This window comes from Hippopotamus amphibius, chromosome 3, assembly GCF_030028045.1.
Source record: "Hippopotamus amphibius kiboko isolate mHipAmp2 chromosome 3, mHipAmp2.hap2, whole genome shotgun sequence".
Lineage (NCBI taxonomy): Eukaryota > Metazoa > Chordata > Mammalia > Artiodactyla > Hippopotamidae > Hippopotamus > Hippopotamus amphibius.
Window position 1 is genome coordinate 106,255,460 of NC_080188.1, and position 20,874 is coordinate 106,276,333.

The following is a 20,874-nucleotide window of genomic DNA, read 5'->3' on the forward strand; positions in this document are numbered from 1 at the left end:
ACAATGATTTATCAAAAAGATAAATTAAGGAAAAAATCTCATCAAAAATAATAAAATAATTAGAAATAAATTTAACCAAGGAGGTGAATGAACTATACACTGAAATTTTACTGATGAAATACAATATATTGTATTGATGAAAGAAATTGAAGAAGACACAAGTAAATGGAAATATATTCCATGCTCACACATCAGATTAATTAACATTGTTAAAATATCTGTATTAATCAAAGCAATCTACTTATTCAATACAATCCCTATCAATATTTCAATGGCATTTTTCACAGAAATAGGAAAAAAAACCTAAATACATAGAACTAATCAAGATGCCTAATAGCCAAAGCAATCTTGAGAAAGCAGAGCAAACCTGAAGGCATCACACTTCCTGATTTCAAACCATATTACAAAGCTACAGTAATCAAAATAGTATGTTATCAGCAAAAAAACAGATGCATAGATCAATGGAACAAAATAGAAAATCAAGAAATAAACCACCTCATACACGATCAATAAATTTACAACCATGGATCCAAGAACATACAACGGGGAAGATAGTCTCTTTAGTAAATTGTCCTGGGACAACTAGATAGCTACAGGCAAAATAGTGAAGCTGGACTCCTGTCTTACACCATATACAAAAATCAACTCAAAATGAATTGAAGTCTTGAGCATAAGAGCAGAAACCATAAAGCTCCTGGACAAAATAAAACTGCTATCAATTTTCTTGACATCAGTCTTGGAAATTATTTTCTGGATGTGACACCAAAACAAATACCTGAAAGAAAAAGTAATCAAGAAAAAACAATAATAAATAAAATAATAATTTTATTTAATGTATTAATTTAAGAATTTAACAGGATAAGTAATAACGGATAAAATAATTATAGAGAGTCTACGTCAGTATCATTAGATATCTGATTTGCATGGAAGAAGAGGGTATAGACTCAGGGTAACAATAAATCATATTTTAAAAATCATTTTACCTTCCTTATATTTATCAATTTGATGTCAGTAAAAGAAATAAAGTTTGGCCATTGCTGAAGCAGTTGCAACAATCATGGGGAAAAATACAGAACTATAAATCTAACTAATCACATTTTACATAATACAAAAGTGTGAGGGTAAAGATTCTAGAGACTTAACTCTGACATATCACTACAAAAAAATAAAATCTGATTTGTGTATATTGTTCAGATACCAGAAGCAAGCACCAAGAGCTGCTGATCACAGGTAGGTTTCTAAGCTGCCAGATTTAAAGAATGAAGAATAAAATACCTTACATTTGGAAAAATAAAAAATCAAATATTTGGAAAATTGTGAATAAACATTGTATTTATTTCCTCTGGTTATAGTCTGCAATGTATTGGCAAAAAAAAAAAAAAAAGGATTTCTTATTAAAGAAGGGAAATTAGGATTCATTTAGATTAGCAAATAAAAAGTTATATTTATTTATATCTTAATCAAAATGAAGAAAATCTTTGAATACTTTAATCACTGTGAAATGGTATATGTAAATGTATTTTTTTTTTCATTTTTTAGCAGTCAACATTGAGATTCCACAAAACAAATACTAACTTGTGTAAATTCAAACCAGTATGAACCACATGCCATATTTACTGAAGTCTAAAACAAAATCAAACTTTCATATTCAAATTTTCATATATTAACAGAGAAACAAAAATGCATGCACAGACACACACACACAAATAGAAGTCTTTATATCAAAATATATGCTTATTACTCCTTTTCCCACCTCTATTTTTAATGAACAAGTCAGGTTAAAACCTAAAAGGCTGGAAATATTAAATTCTGTTGATCCCAATTGTTGGTAACATTTCTTCTTGGCCGGTCAAGAGACATGAGCTTTGCCACCAGACCCCTCTTGCATGTAAGTAATAATAATGTGGAAGGCAGTAATCTATTTCTAGATAAAAATTTATTGAAATATATGTAATGTCTCAAAAAATACTAAAAATAATATAGACCAAGAATAGTAGCATCATATTGTCCATCATTCTGAAATCAGAGATATGTTCATTGTGTCTGAGTTTAATACACAATCTTAAATCATGATTCTTAAATAACTCAACAAGCATAATCACTTTTATGCTCAATTGGATATTTATTCTACAAATATAAGGCGGTATATTCCAGGTTTTTCTTTCATTTAGGTGTTGCTTTCATATCATAGTGACCTGTAATGATCTCTAAGCTCATGAGTGACTGCTGAGATAAAATGGTGAAGGTTCACACAATCCACATACCTCATAGAAGACCTCTAAATTGAGAATCAAACTTTGTCAAAATCCTATCCTAGACAGTTTAACTTTTGTCAACAGCATAGCAATAAAACTTCTCTGAGCTATTTTCTTAGAAGAAAGAATATAAAGTATATAATATAAGATAATAAATCCTTTCTGATTTACCAATTATATTTTTCCTGAGTGTCGAGTTAAAACTTTGATTTCACATTTTTTTTTATCATTTCTGGGGCATTTTAGAAGAAGAAAATGGATGGAGAAAATTGTCCTTCCCTGAATGAATTCCTTCTCTTGGTAATTAGTAGCAACACTGTAATCAAAGTGACTCTATGTTCCATGTTTCTAGTTGTTTATCTCATTATTCTTATTGCAAATCTTGGGATGATCACTTTAATAAGAATAGATTCCCAGCTTCACATGCCAGTGTATTTTTATCTCAGCCACATCTTCTTCAGTGACGTCTGCTATTCTACGTCAATTGGACCTAAAATGTTGGTAGATTTCATTGCCAAGGACAAGTCATCCTCTTCTTTGCCTCTGCTCTGCAGTTGTTGATCTTCTGTACATTTGTAGATTCTGAGTGTCTACTGCTGGCAGTGATGGCCTATGATCAGTGCAAGGCCATCAGCAACCCCTTGCTCCATGCAGTCAGCATGTCCAGCAGAGTGTGCTCCCTGCTCATGGCCAGGGTTTACATAATGGGAATAATGGATGCTTTAATTAATACAATATTAATACTCTGCTTGTGTTACTGTGCGTCTAATGAGATTAACCATTTCTTTTGTGATGGCCCAACTCACCTCTTGCTATCTTGCTCAGACACACAGGTCGATGAGTTAGTGATATTTACAATTTTTGGCTTCATGGAACTGATTACCCTTTCAGGTCTTTTTATGTCTTATTGTTACATCATTCTAGCAGAGATGAATATCCACTCTGCTGATGGGAGGTTCAAAGCTTTCTCCACCTGCACCTCCCACCTAACTGTGGTTGCAATTTTCCAGGGAACTCTACTCTTCATGTATTTCCTTCCTACTCTCTAGATCAAGACAAAATGAACTTATTGTTTTATACCCTTGTGATTCTCATGTTAAATCATCTGATTTATAGCCTACAAAACAAGGATGTGAAAGAGGCTCTGGAGAAACTTAAAAGTAAAAAGTGTTCCATTGAAAAGTTGTAGGTACATATTTTTCTCCCACTCTTACATTATGATTCAACTCAAAATTGTTTTGACTAATGTGGTGTGATCGATAAGTATTTTTATTATGTTCAAGCCGTTCCAAAATGTTATATCCTATTTACTCCATGCTTCATTTTATGTCTTGAACTTATATTGTATACTCCCTATTTTTGGAAAAGTTCTGGACCCTTAAATTGCCAAGTTTTTGTTTCTTCAATATTTCATTTGTGTATTAATATAATTTTGTAACAGTTATTAAGTGTTTTCTAAGTACCTGTTGCATTTCTCTGTACTCTGAATTTCAAGGTGAATCCAGTAGTTTTTATACTAATTAATCTTATCTTCTAATGGAAGTGAGAGATATTAATCAGATAATTATATAAATTACAATGAACTATAATTATGCCATAATGTAAAAAGACTGAATACCATAAACCCAAAGTGCATTGTTCAAATATAGTGAAGGAAGTTAAAAATTGCTTCCTGAGAATGAACACAGCTATTTTGGTGTCTAAAAGATAAGTAGGAATTAACTGAGAGATGCAAGTCGGCAGAGAAAGCATTCCGTGCAGATGGATGAACAATTAGAGAGTCACTGAAGTGGACAAGATCCTGTTAGAGTGCTGCCATCCACAACCCAGTCACTTCTTCCAGGGGGCTTTCCTTCCCTCCAGCAAGCTCTAAGATTGTTTCACTAACTGCCCTGTGCCTCACATCATTGCTGCCTCTGTTACTCTGTTTTCTAAATTATTACCTTCAATGTGGGTTTAATGAACACCCTGGTTTTAAGGACTGTGCATTCTATCTCTTTATCCAAGCATCAGCATAACATGTAGGCAGACTAAAAGAGATAAAGAGAGATAAACCAAAAAAGGTTAATTTTTATTGAAAGTTTATTCATATGAAGCAAAAGACAAAATTACTGAGGTTCTTGTATGTGCCTTAAACAGATATTTTGTGTCTTATATCCAAGTACAGAAATTGGTTGTGATGCTAAAAGTAACGGGAAGTTAAGACATACACATAATTTTTTTTGAAAAATAATTAAACCAAAGATCTCTTTTCTGAATATTTAGAAGATATGTAAAAGCTCTGCATAGCTCTGCTCTAGTGTGCTGGTGATTAAATCACTGGAAGTGGGCATGCATTTGAAGGACCATGCAAGAATCAAGGGCACTCTTGAGCATTTGCTACAATAAAACAAGCAAAAAGTCATTCAGTACCTAAGGCTATCTAGATGCCATTGTAAAATGCCTTTGAGTGAAAACATTGTAGATTGCCAGGAAAGCCCAAGTGGGACAATGAGACTCCAGGGTAATAGTCTTTCTGGGATTCTAAGACCTGGTAGGGGGATGTATAGAGGTAGAAAAGAAATAGGGGATGCTTCTTTTAGTTACAATATTTCCTGAACCCATTTGAAATTTATTCTCTTTTGAAATTTTATCTACTTTCTAGTTACTACATTGAACAGTAGCATGGTAGGAATGAAATTGATTCAGACTAAAGCCTCACACAGAGATGGGTGTCAATCTCTGAAAAAATAACTGTAACATGTCTAAAATCAGGTTTCATCTGCATTTACCTCCTATAAGCAAATTTAAGTCTAATGAGTGAACTAAAGAAAAGGAAATGTTGCATATTAAATGAGGAATTTTAAGCTCAATAAAAGGGCATCTTAACTTAATTGATTCATAAAATGTATACGATCCCTGTGCTTAAATGTAGAATGTTTAGGATAAATAAGCATTTAATGGAAACACTGGAGATTTTGTGATTCAATTAGGGACTTGAGATAATGACCTGTAAGAGATTTCTGGCTTGATTTTCCATATTGTTGATTCTGAAAATTTTTACTTCTTGGTCTGTGTCCTAACTACAGGGGTGCTTTTAAAAAAAAAGTTTATCTGTATAGTTATTATTAAAGTATTCTCTATATGTATGTTACACAGCAAAAACATTTTCTAAAACCAAAGTCTGTTTACCATTAGGTTATATGAAACTTCAGAATTTTCTCATTATAAATTTGTATTCCTAGACATTCTTTATAAAAAAAGTCCAGTACATTTTTATAAAATAAATAGTTCAACTTTCATAGATCACAAGTGAATACTTATCTCTTGCTATTAAAAATGCAAACATGTCTTATTTAACCCATGAGCACTCCTAATATATTTTTTACCAACAGTGAGGCTTAAGGAACCTTGGCTTTCCTTGGTACCATTATCATCCACTGAATTTAAACACATTGACCCATGACTTAGGGCCATAGAACTATTTTCTAAAGACGGGTGTTTATAAGTAAACAGTTGCTTACAAAGTATTACTGAAGTGGAAAATTTGAAACTTGCACTCAGCTAAAAAATAACTCCATGCTTGTTTTGCTTTTGTAAAATATGATTGTTGTGCCAAAAAGGAAAAACAAAAACAAGATGACCTAGCAATCAAGTGTAACCATAGGATGTTTTGCTAAATATGGAATGTTCTGCACCTGCTCTTATAAGTTTCTGTTTGGAAACTTCCATGCTCTGTAAACTAAGTAACCAATCTACCAATGCTAACTGTAAACATGTGCACAGACCCCTATAAAAGTAAAGCTCACCCTGAGCTGGGGGCCCAGAACTTTGGAGTGTTAGCTCTTCTGGGGCCGCTAGATTAATAAACCTGAGTTCTCCAACCCTCGGAGTGTGGTACTTGTTTTCTTGCTGGACGGATTTCTGCAACATTACAAATAGAGGCACAGTGGCACAGGGGAAGTCATGTAGACAGAGTTTTTTCTCACTTGCTTGTCTCCCATGTATTAAATTCCAGTACGTAACTTTCTTCCATGTTGTAAGAAAGTTAACTTCAATTTAATCTAAATACCATTAAGGAAGCTAATTACCCAAAGTTTTTAATAATGTAGTCACTACAGCTCTTTTGCTCATAATGGAGGGAAATTATACTAAATGGTCTGCAGGGGCAGTTAGGTTTAGGAAGCTAAATTTAGGTCCTATCTCAACAGAGTGAAACCCTAAAAGATTTGTCATTCCTGGAGACAGAGAAGCCCCTGATGGAAAAAGTGATTTTGGAAAGGAGTCATAATAAAGTAAGCAAGGACAAACTCCATCCTTCCAATATGTAACCAGAGAAGTAGATAATGGTAGTAAAGCTCTTGGGTGACACAAATGCATTAGCACCTTCAGTTAAACATGTGGTAAATTATTATAATTATTTACTTTGAGCTTGGCCTCAACAATACCTCCTATAACAGCAAATTAAGTATATTTGTATAGATATCATCATTCAAATAATTGCAATAAAGCAACAATAAATGTATCACTAAGACACCCTTTACCATACAGCGACTGTTTTATTTTAATGATTTTAGCCTACAGTGTGTTCTAGCTTTATGAGACCCTGAAAAATAGCTAAGTCTTTGTCTACTTCTCAGTGAGATTTCAAAAGAAATAAATCCCCTGGAGTATTTGTAAACATACACTGGTTTATATTGATCACTTCATAAATTACTTTGCTTACATGCGGGGGCCAGCCAGCAAAGTCAATGAGGTCCGGCGATGAGCTTGACGCGGCTAAGAAAATTAAAGAGACAGACACAGAATGGGGTCGAGAGGATCAGAAGCTCACAGGCAACTGATACTGAACTTTATTTAGTACAAGCTTATATATGATTTTTGTCAAGGAGGAGAAAGAACAAAAGGATTCTTGCAAGACATATGTCTGTTACTCTTTAAGATAAAGCTCAACTCAACAATCTAAAACATCCTGTTATCTTGTGTTTGCTTTGGGACAATCGTAAATCTTTATGATTGCATGCATCGCTAACTATGTGCTTAAACAGTACATTCCTAAGGAACAAACGTCAAGGAGACTGTGTACACAGCACGTTTCACAGAAGCAGATGCGTTCTTTAAGGCACGTAGCCAGGAGGTCAGGGGTGGCGGGACAGAGCGCTGTGCTTGCCCAGGCAAGCCTAGGCAAGCCCTTAAAGTAAGGCAGCTCCCAGGGCTGTGTCTTGGAAACCAAGGCCCCTTGTTAGGGCAACTATGGAAACCAAGACCCCTGTTCAGGGCAGCTCCCCGCACTTACACACAAATTTACATTTACCTGTTACGTGGTAAAGAAATAAATGAATTGCAACAAGACAGAACACAGAATAGGAAAGTATTATTGTATGTTACATTCAGCAGTAGAATTTAATGAATACATAGGAATTTGTGCTTGTCAACATTCTGAAATGATTCATATTATCACTCAGAACATGGCCGATAGAGTATCCCCTAAGACTGCCATGTTGCACAACTTCAGGGGGGACATTTTACTTATTTTCTTGCGCTCTCTGGAATTATGCATTTGATACATTTATTCATTGGAATACGATTACCACCATATCTTTAGCTAACAGCGGCATCAGTCACATAATCATTGTTTATTTTTTGTGGCAAGAGCATTTAAGATCCAGTCTGTTAGCAACTTTCAAGGATGTAGTATGGCATTGTAACACATAGCAGTATGGCATAATCACAATGCTCTGCTTTAGATCTCCAGAACTAGTTCATCTTATAACTGCAAGTTTACACACTTTAACCAACATCTCCTCAATTCTCCCACTCCTGGCTCCTGGTACCCACCATTCTCTACTCTGTTTCTACGATTTTGGCACACAATAGATATTTTGGAAACAAATGGACCTTGGCTTATTTTTATTTTTTTTTAAGGCATTATCCCAACACACTTTTTTTTTTGATAGATCATCCTTGTTCACATGAACTATATTAGTGAAAAGAGCCTTCATAGGCTGTTTATTTCTAACTTTCATTGAACATCTACCAGCCTTATAGCAGCAGAGATAGACAACATCTGCCAGCATAAAAACAGGAAAATATTTAATAACAAACATTTTCTGAGTCCTTGTTCATGGAAATCTTACACTAAGAATTGTAGGAATATACAAAGACACATATAGGAATACCTCAGAGATATTGTGATTTCTGTTCCAGAGCACCACGATGAAGTGAATATCACAATAAAGCAAGTCACAGGAAATTTCTGGTTTCCTAGTATCTGTGAAAGTTACATTTACACTATACTGTAGTCTATTAATTGTGCAATAGCACTGTGTCTAAAAGAGGAAAACAATGTACATACCTTAGTTAAAATGTACTTTATTGCTAAAAAATGCTAATCATCACCTGAGTCTTCAGCAAGTTGTAGTAGTAACATCAAGAATCACTGATCACAGATTGCACATCAAATAATATACTATGATGAGACAGTCTGAAAATCGTGGGAATTATCAAAATGTGATACAGAGACATGAAGTGAGCAAATGCTGTTAGATAAACAACACTGATAGATTCTCTTGATGCAGGGTTGCCACAAACCTTCAATTTGTAAAAAACACAATAATCTGCGAAACACAATAAAGTGAAACACAATAAAATGAGGTCTGCCTGTATATAGGTAAGTTTCATAAATCTGTAAGAGTATAAAACGTGTGATAGATGTTATACACATGAAGGAGAGCAGACTACGCCACCCCCAAATGCACCTCTTTGGCATGTTAATTATTTTGAAATAGCAGTGGAAAAAGGACACTCTGATCCTCCTTTAAATGTCTGAAAGCAGTAAATAAATCTCCCATGTGAAAGTTCCCCTCTCTGTACTAGAGGGTTGAAGACATTCATGTCCCCAGAAACAAGGAAATTAGAGCCAAGAAGTCTGTATAACAAAACATTTTTACTTATTTACTAATTACTACCCTAATCCTAAACCCTTTGTCTTATCAATTCTCCACAAATTTATTCTCTCCTTGTTTAAAAGGAATAAAAGCTGATTGCTGTGGTCACTTTGAATCTCATCCGTTTTATGGGAGCTTCATATGTAGAAGTTAAATTTATTTTTCTCCTGTTACTCTGTCTTATGTCAATTTAATAATTAGGCTAGTCATAAAACTTAGAAAGAAAGAAGGAAAAAGTTTTCTGTAGCGACATAATAAAAAATCATTGAAATATGGGTGATTAACAGGTACTTGGGGGAAAGGATTCAGCCAATGACTAACGAAAAAACCAATATGTAAGATTATCATATCTCTAAATGAGAAGTGAAGGAGATCTTTAAAAACGGAAGAGACTGGATTGACAATGAAAAGGAGATGAAAGTCATTCATACAGGACCTAGTTTAACTTCATTAGACATCTGGTTTCACTGGAGAAGACAGTAGATTTGTTGCAGGAAAGAGAGTGGGGTGAGAGAAGATGCTCACATCTCAGGTCACATCCAAGTCCCTGGGACAGCCGCCAAGCATGGGTTCTTGGCCTAATGCAGGAAAGAGTTCAAGAGTGAGCCACAGGAAAGAGAAAGAAGGTTTATTCAGGGAGAAACACACTCCATAGACAGAGTGTGAACCATCTCAGAAGGTGAGAGTGGCACCAGGTACGGGGTTGTCAGTTTTAATAGGGGTAGGTAATTGTATAGGCTAATGAATGGGAGTGGTATTCCAGATATTTTGGGGCAGGGGTGGGGATTTCCAGGAATTGGGTCACTGCCCACTTTGTGACCTTTATGGTCAGTCGTGGCACCTGTAGGTGTATCATTTAGCATGCTGCTGTGTTACAAAGAGCATAGAGGCCCAAGGTCTGGTGTAAGTCAACTCTGCCCACCATCTTGGACCTATTTGGTTCTAATTAGTTTATGTCCTGTCCTCGAGCTATATGATTCTTTTAAAGATTGTGTCCAGCTCCCTTCCTGTCTCAGATTTACAGTAGCCATAAAGCATAGCATTAAAATAAATTCTGGTAAATTTCTGACATTGATCAATTTGGTGAAAAGAGTGAAGAACTAAAAGTTCAGCCCTTGCTAAAATTGTTGTGCATTCACAGGGGAAAATATAGAACTAGGAATCTAATTAATCATGTTCTCATAACATAAAAATGCTAAGGCTGAGGCTTTAGAGATTTAACACCCAACAGTCACTAGATAGAAATAAAATGCACTCTACCTATTGTATATGTACCAGTAAGAAAGAACAGAAAAACTTGCTCATTTCAGGTAGGTTTCCAAATGGCTAAATTTAAAGATTATGTGAGGGAGGTGGGGAGGAATCTTACTTTTGTGGAAAAGTGAGAAATCAAGTACTGAGAATTTGTAAATGAATCATTTTAAACCTTCTTACTCAGTTAAATAAACACTGTAATCTAGTAATCAATGATATTTCCTTGTTAGACCTGTGTGAATTTCACAAACCTCATTTGTAATTTGTAGAGGGATATTAAAGATTGTATTTATGTATACTTTAATCAAGGTTGATAAGCAAACCCTTACTTTTTTATCCCTATGCAAGTGATATCATTGTACATGTAAATTTGCTCTTGTCTTTTCCAAATAGTAGTAGAGATAACACATTACTAATACCAATATATGTAAATCCAAGTCCATACCATATTTATGGTATCCAAATACCATAATATTTAAGTATAGAAAAAATAAAAATCACACCACCATCCACATTTCAGTTTTTATATATCAACACACACACACATATGTAATGTGTATACATAAATGTAAGAAACAAAAGTCTATATTTCTCAGAAACAATGATTGTTCATTTTCCCATTGTCATTTAAATGGAAAAGTCAAAATCCAAAGGTATGCTTATTTACCTATTTTAGTATGTTCCATTTCTTTTTAGCACTTCTCTTTGATTTTCAAGAAATTAATCTTGGTCAAAGGTCAGTTATCCAATTGACTATGCATCCTGTAGCAAATGAGTGATTAAAAGTGATAGACTAGTTCTATAAAACTTGTTTCATATATCTGTAGACACTAAAGATGTCATACATCAAGAATAGTGCCATAATAATTTTTATTTATTAACTTACATGTAATATGATTGTCAGTGATAGGTCAATTATTTTTCTCTTAATAAAACAATCTCCATCTTAGTGTGCCAATTTTTTCATATTTTGCTATTTATTTTATGCATTAATTGAAGTATTCTGACTTATTAGTGTTTAGAATGCACTTTTGTACTTCTAGGAGAATTGCATTTAATGCTGAATGCAGTTGTTTTGTTAATCATGAATTGTATAATGTAGTGGAAATGAGAAACATTAATAAACTAATCTTACAAATAATAAATTATATGTCATCTTGAAGAAAAATACAAGATACCCCAATTTCAAGCAAAACATCTTAATCTAGAAGGCAGGGAAGGAATGATTATTTTCAAATCTAAACGATGAGTAGAGAAGAAAAGGATGATGGGGAGAAGAAAGATTCTAGACTGAGGTGCTGGGAATTAGAGATGCTTAGGTCAACAGTGTAATGCCTTCTTAGAGAATGTGAAGTCCAACAGGGGACAAATAAAAGAGCATGGTGGAGGGTTCTGACAAAGTGCACCATTTTGCTGAAATTTCCAACTCAGTCACTTTCACTCAGCTTTTCTTCCCATTTTCCCTCTTCATAGTCCTGGTTAAAACTCCTTTATGCATTATAAATAATACTCTTCTCAAGGCATCACTTTATTTTTCTCTATGTGATTAAGCTATTGCCTCCAATATGAGACTGTGAACATTTGCTTAAAGACATTCATTCCTACCCTCCCAATAACTGCACCATGACTGAGACACAAAATGGGACAACACATAAATAATAAAAAAACAGCATTCCTAGTAATATTTTGAGTTTTTATTAGGTACTAAGCAAAACAAACTAAATGAGGTTATGATACGTGCCTTGTATATACACATTGCATAGCTTTTGAGAAATTACATAAAATGGCATGGGTACAAAGAAAATGAATCTATAAAGACTTTCATATTAATTACATAGGAAGTAAGAAGTATGATCCTGTGTACTTTCTTTTTTGTGTGTGTCTGTCTTTATTTATTTATTTATTTATTTATTTATTTATTTATTTAATTGGCTGTGTTGGGTCTCCTTGTTGCCATGTGTTCTCTTGTTGTGGAGCCCGGGCTCTAGATGCATGGGCTTCCATAGTTGCAGCACATGGGCTCAATTGTTGTGGCACACAGGCTTTGTTGCTCTGCGGCATGTGGGATCTTCCTGGAACAGGGCTCAGACCCGTATCCCCTGCATTGGCAGGCAGTTTCTTAACCATTGTGCCACCTAGGAAACCCAATCCTGTGTACTTTCTTGATGTACCTTGTATCATCTTGTTCTGCTCAAGTTTTCTGTCAAATTCTAGAAGCAGCTTGTTGAGAATACATGGAAATGGCTGGACATTTGAAAGATCCAATGGCATCCTTAATTATCCTTTAGAATTGTAATTGCAAATGTCCTTATGTGAAAGAATTTCAGAAGGGAAGTAAAGCCCAAGAGGCTCACTGCTAGTGAAGGTGGCATTTGTGGGAAACAGTGACAGATTAGGGGTAAATATGGTGGTGGAAAGAGCCATTGGTTAATGTTATTTTAAAGAAAAAATTGTTTTAAAGATTTCTACCTGTATCACATTTTCTCAATTTACCCACATTCTTTTGTTAATCCTTCTTAATAGAAAAAAATATAGCAGAAAACATTGTTTGAAATATATTAAAGCCCCCAAAATGGGAAGGTCAGTGGATTGCTGCTATTCAGAAGTTATAGACATACCATCTTCCTTCCATTTTACATAGGACAGTGATATGTAAAGATTGATTTGATCTGTTTATCGGCCTCTTTAATCACATTCAGTGAGTGGAAACTAACAAGAATAAAATTTTAATACAATAAATAAGGTATCTGAAGTTCAGTGACTGAATGTCTAAAAATGGAAGAAATCAATTTGATTAATTAGAGGCTTCATCTCCCTGATTTATGCAATTAGAGGATAAAAAGTCACTTACTAGAACTGCTGCATAGGAGAATCATGACTTAAATAGAAATTTGGGGTTGATGGCCTGACCTAAACCATCCTTATTGGGATTCTACAGAAACTGGGAAAACATAGTATCAAAAGCTATGATCTATCCTAGCTTACCTACTTCAATCCTCACCATTCCCTTCCACTCTGTGTCTCTACATCACACTGTTCTTACACATCCATCTGGGACTGATGGAAAATATTGTTGTCCAAGCATAAGATTCCCAATGACTGTGTGACATGATTAACTTATTAGGAATGCTTCTATAACAAGATCTCTTTCCTTTACTCTTGGCACTGAAAATTATAAAGGTAATAATGACATAGTGATGGCATATTTGGGCATAAGTATAACATAGTGAACAGACAGATACATACTGGTAGTAGGTTACAGGATTACCTTTGTTAGAATACAGCATGTGTAAAGCTCAATAACTCCAGTGTATGGGACACCCTGTGCTAAAGTTAGAAGCAGCAACTTTTAACTTCTCAGAAATTCCTCTCCAGAAATTTGCTATGAACCAGGTACCCACTGCAACTCTAAATCACTTGTGTTGTTTACCAACTCACTCTTCCTTACTAGCCCTCAGTCTTTTCTCTGTAAAAGAGAGCCTCACACTCTATTATCTCCAAGGTCCCTTCCTGTTACCACAACCTGCTTCTATACATCTATGATCCACTACTGTGTAAATCTATCCCCACTACTGGACATATTAAATTAAAAGCAAAAAACAAAAACAAAAACAAAACAAAACAAAACAGAGCACCTTCATCATCATACAAAAGAACTATGTTGCATCTATCGGTGAGGAATTGAGCTGTAGACCAAATACTTTTAAACACAACACCCTTAACCGGCCTCCAATTTGGCACTCAGGCTTTAATAGAAAAGGTTATACAACTTTATTAGCATTCTTAGATATTCTTGTAAATTAATAAAACATACAACTTTCATAGATGATTTTATTAAATTATTACATTTTATGTTCCTAAAAAGTACTACCTTGCTTATAGAACAGAGAGGTTTTAACAACCCAAGACACTGCTTTGCTTGTTTCAGACAACAGAGAGATCCAGTAAACCTAGTTTTCTTTGGTTCCATGGTCATGCATTGGATTTATGCAATGATGATTCATGCCTCAGGTGCAGACAACCATTTTCTGAAAGGAGAGTGAAAGTAAACAGTTGCCTGCATAGTATTATGTTTATGGGCACCAGTGATGACAGAAAAGCCACATAGATGTTTTTCCTCACTTTTGTCTCTAATGTCCTAAATTCAACCTTACATCTTCCCCTCAACTATTCTCTATCAACACACAAACCTTTGGGAAGTAATGTATCACCCAACTTTCAGTGATGCATGACTGCCCATACTTTGAATTTTAATGGGGGTGGGAGTTAGACTACAAGGTCTGGAGGGGCAGCCATGTACATGAAATTAGCTTGCATCCTGCCTAACAAGTGTAGCTTGAAGGAATTGGCATCCTTGGAGACAGGGAAGCCCCTGAAGGAAAACCAAGTATGGAAAGGCATCAGAAGAGGGTGGTCAAGGATGTTTCTCTCCCTCGAATACGTCTCAAAGAAGAAGAGAATGGTAGCAAAGTCTTAGGTACCACAAATGTACCATTGTTGCTATGGTTTCCTGGTGGAAAATGACTAGTAATTAATTAGGCAGTTTGTGATTGGCCTCAATAATATCCCCCACAGGAGTACATTTGGTATTTTATTATCAGACCATCACCCAAAGGAGAGTAGTACATTAGAAAAATACATTAACACTGTCACAAAAAGCACTTTTCCAAAAATCAAAAATAGGCTAATTTCATTGAATTTTGCCTGAAGAGTTTTCTAGCTCTATAAAGCAAGGAGAAATCCCATAAAAACAAACAATGCAAACAAAAAACCCTGCAGGTTAATTTTACAGTCTATTCAAGTTAATTTTAGAAAAAAATATGAAACTATCTGAAATATTAGAATGCATAAACTGATGTATCCTTTCACATCTTTTTTGTTTTAAACACAAATTTTGCATTTACAGGTCTGTGGCAATTAAATCAACTGCAACAAGACTAGAGATATGCGGCTAAGGTGCATGATTACCATACATCTGGGGGACGTTTATCAGTGGTGTTCATGTAAAGAGCACATAGCAACCTCTGCTTATAAGTGTATGCCAGTGATTCACACACAGGACAAAATATTGCTCAATAAATGGACAAAACAGAGACTGTCCCTCTAAGCTGGCAGGTTGCAAGACATCAAGAGATGCCAAGTTCTTTATTTTCTATTTGCTTCCTGAAACTCTCCAATGAAGCCACCCTCCACAACACTTTTCACATCAACTTAATAATGTTTGAGTGTCCAAGTGACATAATTAAAAGAGATCAGCTCCCAGTGTGACACCCCTTCCTAGTTGCTCCCCTCTGCTGTCACTCACTTTTGGATCCCACTTTGCTTTAGAAGTGGGGTTTGAATGGTCTTTCAGTTCCCTCAGAAATCTAGGAGTCTCTGGGTCATTATTGTGTGAATTTTTGAAATGTCACTTTAACATAAACACACCCCAACATTCTACAAGAATATTTAAGGAAGTTACCTTTTAAAACAAATTTGTCTCAATGCACTGTATTCAGGAATCTATGGTGAGCGTTTTCTATGAAGTCAAAGGAACTTAACATCTACAGGCTGTAGAACTTTACATATCACCTCTGTATTTTAATTTCTGTATCTTATAATAAGGTTGTCAGATACAACTCCAACATATGTGGTAATACAAAATATATGATTAATGTGGTAATTAAATAATATAAAACCTCTGAGCTGGTAAAAAGGCCAAAATTGCCTTTATTGAAAGTCAAATCTCTTTGTTTTTAAAAGCCACTTCTTAGAATTATTTTAAAGAACTGATAAATTATGTATGTATAATTTTACTCGTATCAGAGTTTTTATGATATGAAAACTATATATAAACCAGGTGGCCATTAGTAGAGAATAGAATGAATAGATTAATGTATATCAATAGAAAGGAATGATTTGACTATGTTCATAATATTTATATGTATAAGGTGTTTTTATTCTGATCTCATTTTTGTTTAAAAGTTTAAAATCTCATAACACAGAAAACAAAAATAGTTATTCCTAGGTGGTATTATTATGGTTAATTTTCTGGCTATATTTACAAAAATTTTTAATTTGTAAATGTATTTAATGGTACAGAGTTTGTGTATGTATGTCTGTGTAAGTGTGAGCATGAATGAGTATATTTTTTTTCTAAATTATGAAATTAAAACAAAATCCGTGAATAGAGATTTTTCGAGGTGAAAATAAGGGATGCTCATTGACTGGACTCATTTTACTATTGTTAAATATGTATAATTGGGCAAGAAGATATAGAGGGATGAAAGTAACATTTTTTAATTTTTTAATTAATTTATTTATTTTTTATTATTTGGCTGCATTGGGTTTTTGTTGCTGTACATGGGCTTTCTCTAGTTTTGGTGAGTGGGGGCTACTCTTCCTCGTGGTACATGGGCTTCTCAGTGAGGTGGCTTCTCCTGTGTTGCAGAGCACGGGCTCTGGGTACTGCAGGCTGCAGTAGTTGCATCATGTGGGCTCAGTAATAGTTGCATGTGGGTTCTACGGTGCACATGCTTCAGTAGTTGTGTCTCATGGGCTTAGTTGCTCCATGGCATGTGGGATTCTTCCTGGACCAGTGCTCAAACCTGTGTCCTCTGCCTTGGCAGGCAGATTCTCAACCACTGCACCACCAGGGAATTTGCATTACATTTTTTAAAAAGTTCTTCTTTTTAAAAAGTTTTTCTTTCTCAATCACCTAGCTTGCAGGAAATAACAGAAACCACATTATTATATTGTCACTTATTTCACAGGGACCACATGCAGAGATGGTTATATAATCCCGATCTGTCAAGTGACAATGCTTAAGCCTCCTGGGGACAGAACTGCATGCAACAAACAATCAGTAGCTCTGATTCAGGTACTAATAATTTTGTTTGTTTCTCAGATTTATATTTTAGATTCCTTTATTTAGTTTATCCTTTTCAACTGAAAGCATGTAATAAAACCACAGAAGGGTTTGAAATAGTATACAAACTTTTTAAAATTACATTTTCAATAAAACTAAAATATATCAATACATAAAGGAGGGAATACAAAAAAGAGTAAGGATGTAGTGGCTAGACATTTTACATTGTTTTAAATTTCTTACCTGTACTTTTATATATTTTTTATGGTTTTCATTATTTTTTTTTAAATAATATGTCTACATGGACAGATAATTAAATTAATTTAAACCAAGATCTTGGAGACCAGCACATTGATCACTAGATCATTAACCAGATACTCTTGCGGTTCTTCATCTGCCCTCAACTCCATTTGATGAATATTCTCAAAGAACAGAGGAGGGCATGTGTGACATTATACATAACATAATTGGTTGGGTAGAATGTAAGAGTGGGGCAGAGAATTCAAGAAACACAAACTCATTTAACCAGAGGGAGGCAGATTTCAGAAATATTCAGGAGAAACAGAGATCAAAGAAAACAATAAAACAGTATCACAGTTTCTGAGGAATTGGGATGGGAAGACAGTTCATATGTGAATCTCTCTGGATATGTGGGACTGTGAACATATGAGTACTCTTATCAAGCATCCCACATATCTGATCTGTTAGAGCATGTGGACTCTAGTTGAATAGAGCTGAGGGACTCACACAGTAAACCACACTGCATTTCTTGTGCCACCTGTCACCTGTGTGACAAGGTCCCTATGATAAGTCCCAAATGTTCTTCATAATGTCCCTTGAGCAACAGCAAATGTCAGAGGAGCACAGTCAGCCCTGGTATATTCCTACCTGTGCTCTCCAGCATATAGTTCACGGAGATACTTCCAACCTCTTCTTTAGTTCACTGTCTGTTCCAGTTAATTGATAGCTGTTAATGGATACTGGATAGGGCCTGAAGTATTTATGAGGATGTGAGAACATGTTACATGCAAGAATCTGGCATAGCTCTGCCTGCTCCATAATTGTGGATGATGAGGAAATAACAAAGGAATACATCCATTATTTGTGCATCTCACTAACCATGATTCTCTGCTACCGAATAAAACAATATTTCTGCAGTACCGAAAAGACCAACAGCAATCTTGTTGGAAGATATGGGTTACCTGGACCAATTAATTTAAGAATTACTGCCTCAAATCTGAGGACATCCATTCCTTAATACGAGTAGAAGTAGCAAATATTATCACAAATACTACTAAGGTTGGTATGGAAATAACATGGTTTAATTTAGATGAAAAAGTACCACAAACGGTACAGTGCTATATGAATGTGATATTATTATTACCATTTATTGATTTATATTAAATTGGATATATTTTCAGGGAGTCAGTTTACCTCACACACTCCTAGCATTATCTCTTTTCTTAATTACTGAAATACAGAAAGGACCAGCAACTTAAATGTTAGAATAGTGAGATGATGTTACTCTTCACTTCCATTTCCTCTTTCATAACCAGAGATTTCCAGATCTGAGTGATGACTGCAGAGAACTGCACTGTGTTTACTGAGTTCATATTGTTAGGACTTTCTGACAGACAAGATGTGCAGCAGGGGCTCTTTGGGCTCTTCCTGCTGGTTTACAGCATAACTGTGATTGCCACTCTAGGGATGGTCCTGCTGATCAAGATGGACCCCAGACTCCACACACCCATGTACTATTTCCTGAGCAATCTGTCCTTCTGTGATGTGTGCCAGTCCTCCACTGTGTCTCCCAAGATGCTGACTAATTTCTTATCTGAGCAAAAGAAGATTCCATTGAACTTGTGTGCCATTCAGATGTATTGTTTTGGGACCCTGGCAGATGTGGAGTGCCTCATGTTGACTGTCATGGCTTATGACCGCTATGTAGCCATTTGTAACCCACTTCTTTATACAGTTGTCATGTCCAAGAGATTCTGTACCCAGCTTGTGGCTTTTGTGTACATAGAAGCTTTGATCTATCCAGCAATTTTCACCTATTGCACAATTCAGTTGTCATTCTGCAATTCCAATATCGTCAATCACTTTTTCTGTGACTTCCCACCCTTATTAGCCCTCTCCTCCTCAGATACAAGCATCAACGAGATAGTGATGTTCACTTATAGCGGCTGTGTTCTGGGTTGCAGCATCATCATTGTCTTCCTCTCCTACAGCTACATCATAACAACCATCCTTAGAATGAACTTAGCTGAAAGGAGATGCAAAGCCTTCTCTACGTGTGTCTCGCACTTAACCGCTGTGTGTATATTTTACGGCACACTTCTGTTTATGTATTTCAGACCTAGCTCAAGTTACTCTATGGACACGGACAAAACGGCCTCTGTCTTCTACACAGTTGTCATCCCCATGTTAAACCCCCTTATCTACAGTTTAAGGAATAAGGATGTGAAAGGTGCAATGAAAAGGGTAATTGGCACTAAATTATGTTTTCAGCCAAAAGTGTTTGTTTAAAGATTCTGAGAGCTAAAGTTCAGGTACTTTGACCTAGAGTCGTATAGTCTCACCAATACAACTAGATATTTTGCATTTCTTATCTTAATGCCTAAACTGAGTGTAAGGGTCAGTCATTATTAATCTTAATTATCTGCCCAAACTAAGGAAGAATATTAATAGGTTCACTTTGCTATTTTGAAGACATCTTTTTATACCTTTCTTCCCTGTTCATGTATATGCTCCAGGGAGCTATCATGGGCAGAGAAATCCTTCCCCCTTTGTCAATTCAGCTTATGGTCCAAATATTCCAATATTTTCTTAAACAATGGGCTTAATGAACTTTCTCCACCAGAAGTGAGTGTTGGTGGGTGGGTTAAAAGGTATGTTTTAGTCTTTGCTATGTACTAGCATCACTCTGTACATGTTCCATAATAACACTTAGAAGTATATGAGTAACAAATAAATAAAAATAAATTAAAAGAAAAACCTCCTCCCTTAACTCAAAGTTCCACAAGTGCAAGGCCCTTGCCTGTCCTGTTCTCAAAGTTTCTACTTTGCTATTTAAAACGCTTGGCTTCATAATGCCATTCAGAAATACTTAGTGAATAAATAAATGCGCATTCCCTGTGAAAATGATGCGAGAAGGAGCTTTGTGAATTTTTGAAGTTAAAAAATACTCCCTTTATTTTAGTTTATTCTAGAATATCCATTTTAGATGAAATGCAAGTGTGTTTCTGTCTTTTGATAAGTATGAAAGACAGGGATGATGGGATGTAGAGGACATCTCAGGTCCTCTATTCCTCATCATTCTGCCCCAATTACCTCAGCAGGAGCAACTCTACAGACACTATATGGATGGGAGTTGGGAGTAATGTGCCTAGACCTTCTCCAAAAGCCACTAGAAAAGAGGACTCCATCTCCTTTGATGTGTTCATATCATTACACTTCTTAAAATTAAAAGAAAACAAACAAAAAACAATGGAAATGACCAATTGATACTGTTTCTGTTGTAAAGAATAGTTATTAAAAATATGTGTTCAATGGGAAAAAAGAAAGAAGTAGTATTTGAATTAGTAGTCCA

General features: G+C 35.3%; 1 protein-coding gene and 1 pseudogene across 1 annotated transcript; both read left to right on the forward strand.

The window, feature by feature from the left end:
* Positions 1-2,507: 2,507 nt before the first annotated feature.
* Positions 2,508-3,444, forward strand: LOC130848539 (olfactory receptor-like protein OLF2; annotated as a pseudogene).
* Positions 3,445-18,857: 15,413 nt separating this feature from the next.
* LOC130848540 (olfactory receptor 8U9-like) lies at positions 18,858-19,811 on the forward strand. The gene has a single exon (XM_057727003.1). The coding sequence runs from the start codon at positions 18,858-18,860 to the stop codon at positions 19,809-19,811; it is 954 nt and encodes a 317-aa protein (XP_057582986.1).
* Positions 19,812-20,874: the final 1,063 nt, after the last annotated feature.

Coding starts and splice junctions, on each gene's coding strand:
- LOC130848540 (XM_057727003.1), top strand. CDS start 18,858: ATGACTGCAGAGAACTGCACTGTGTTTACTGAGTTCATATTGTTAGGA.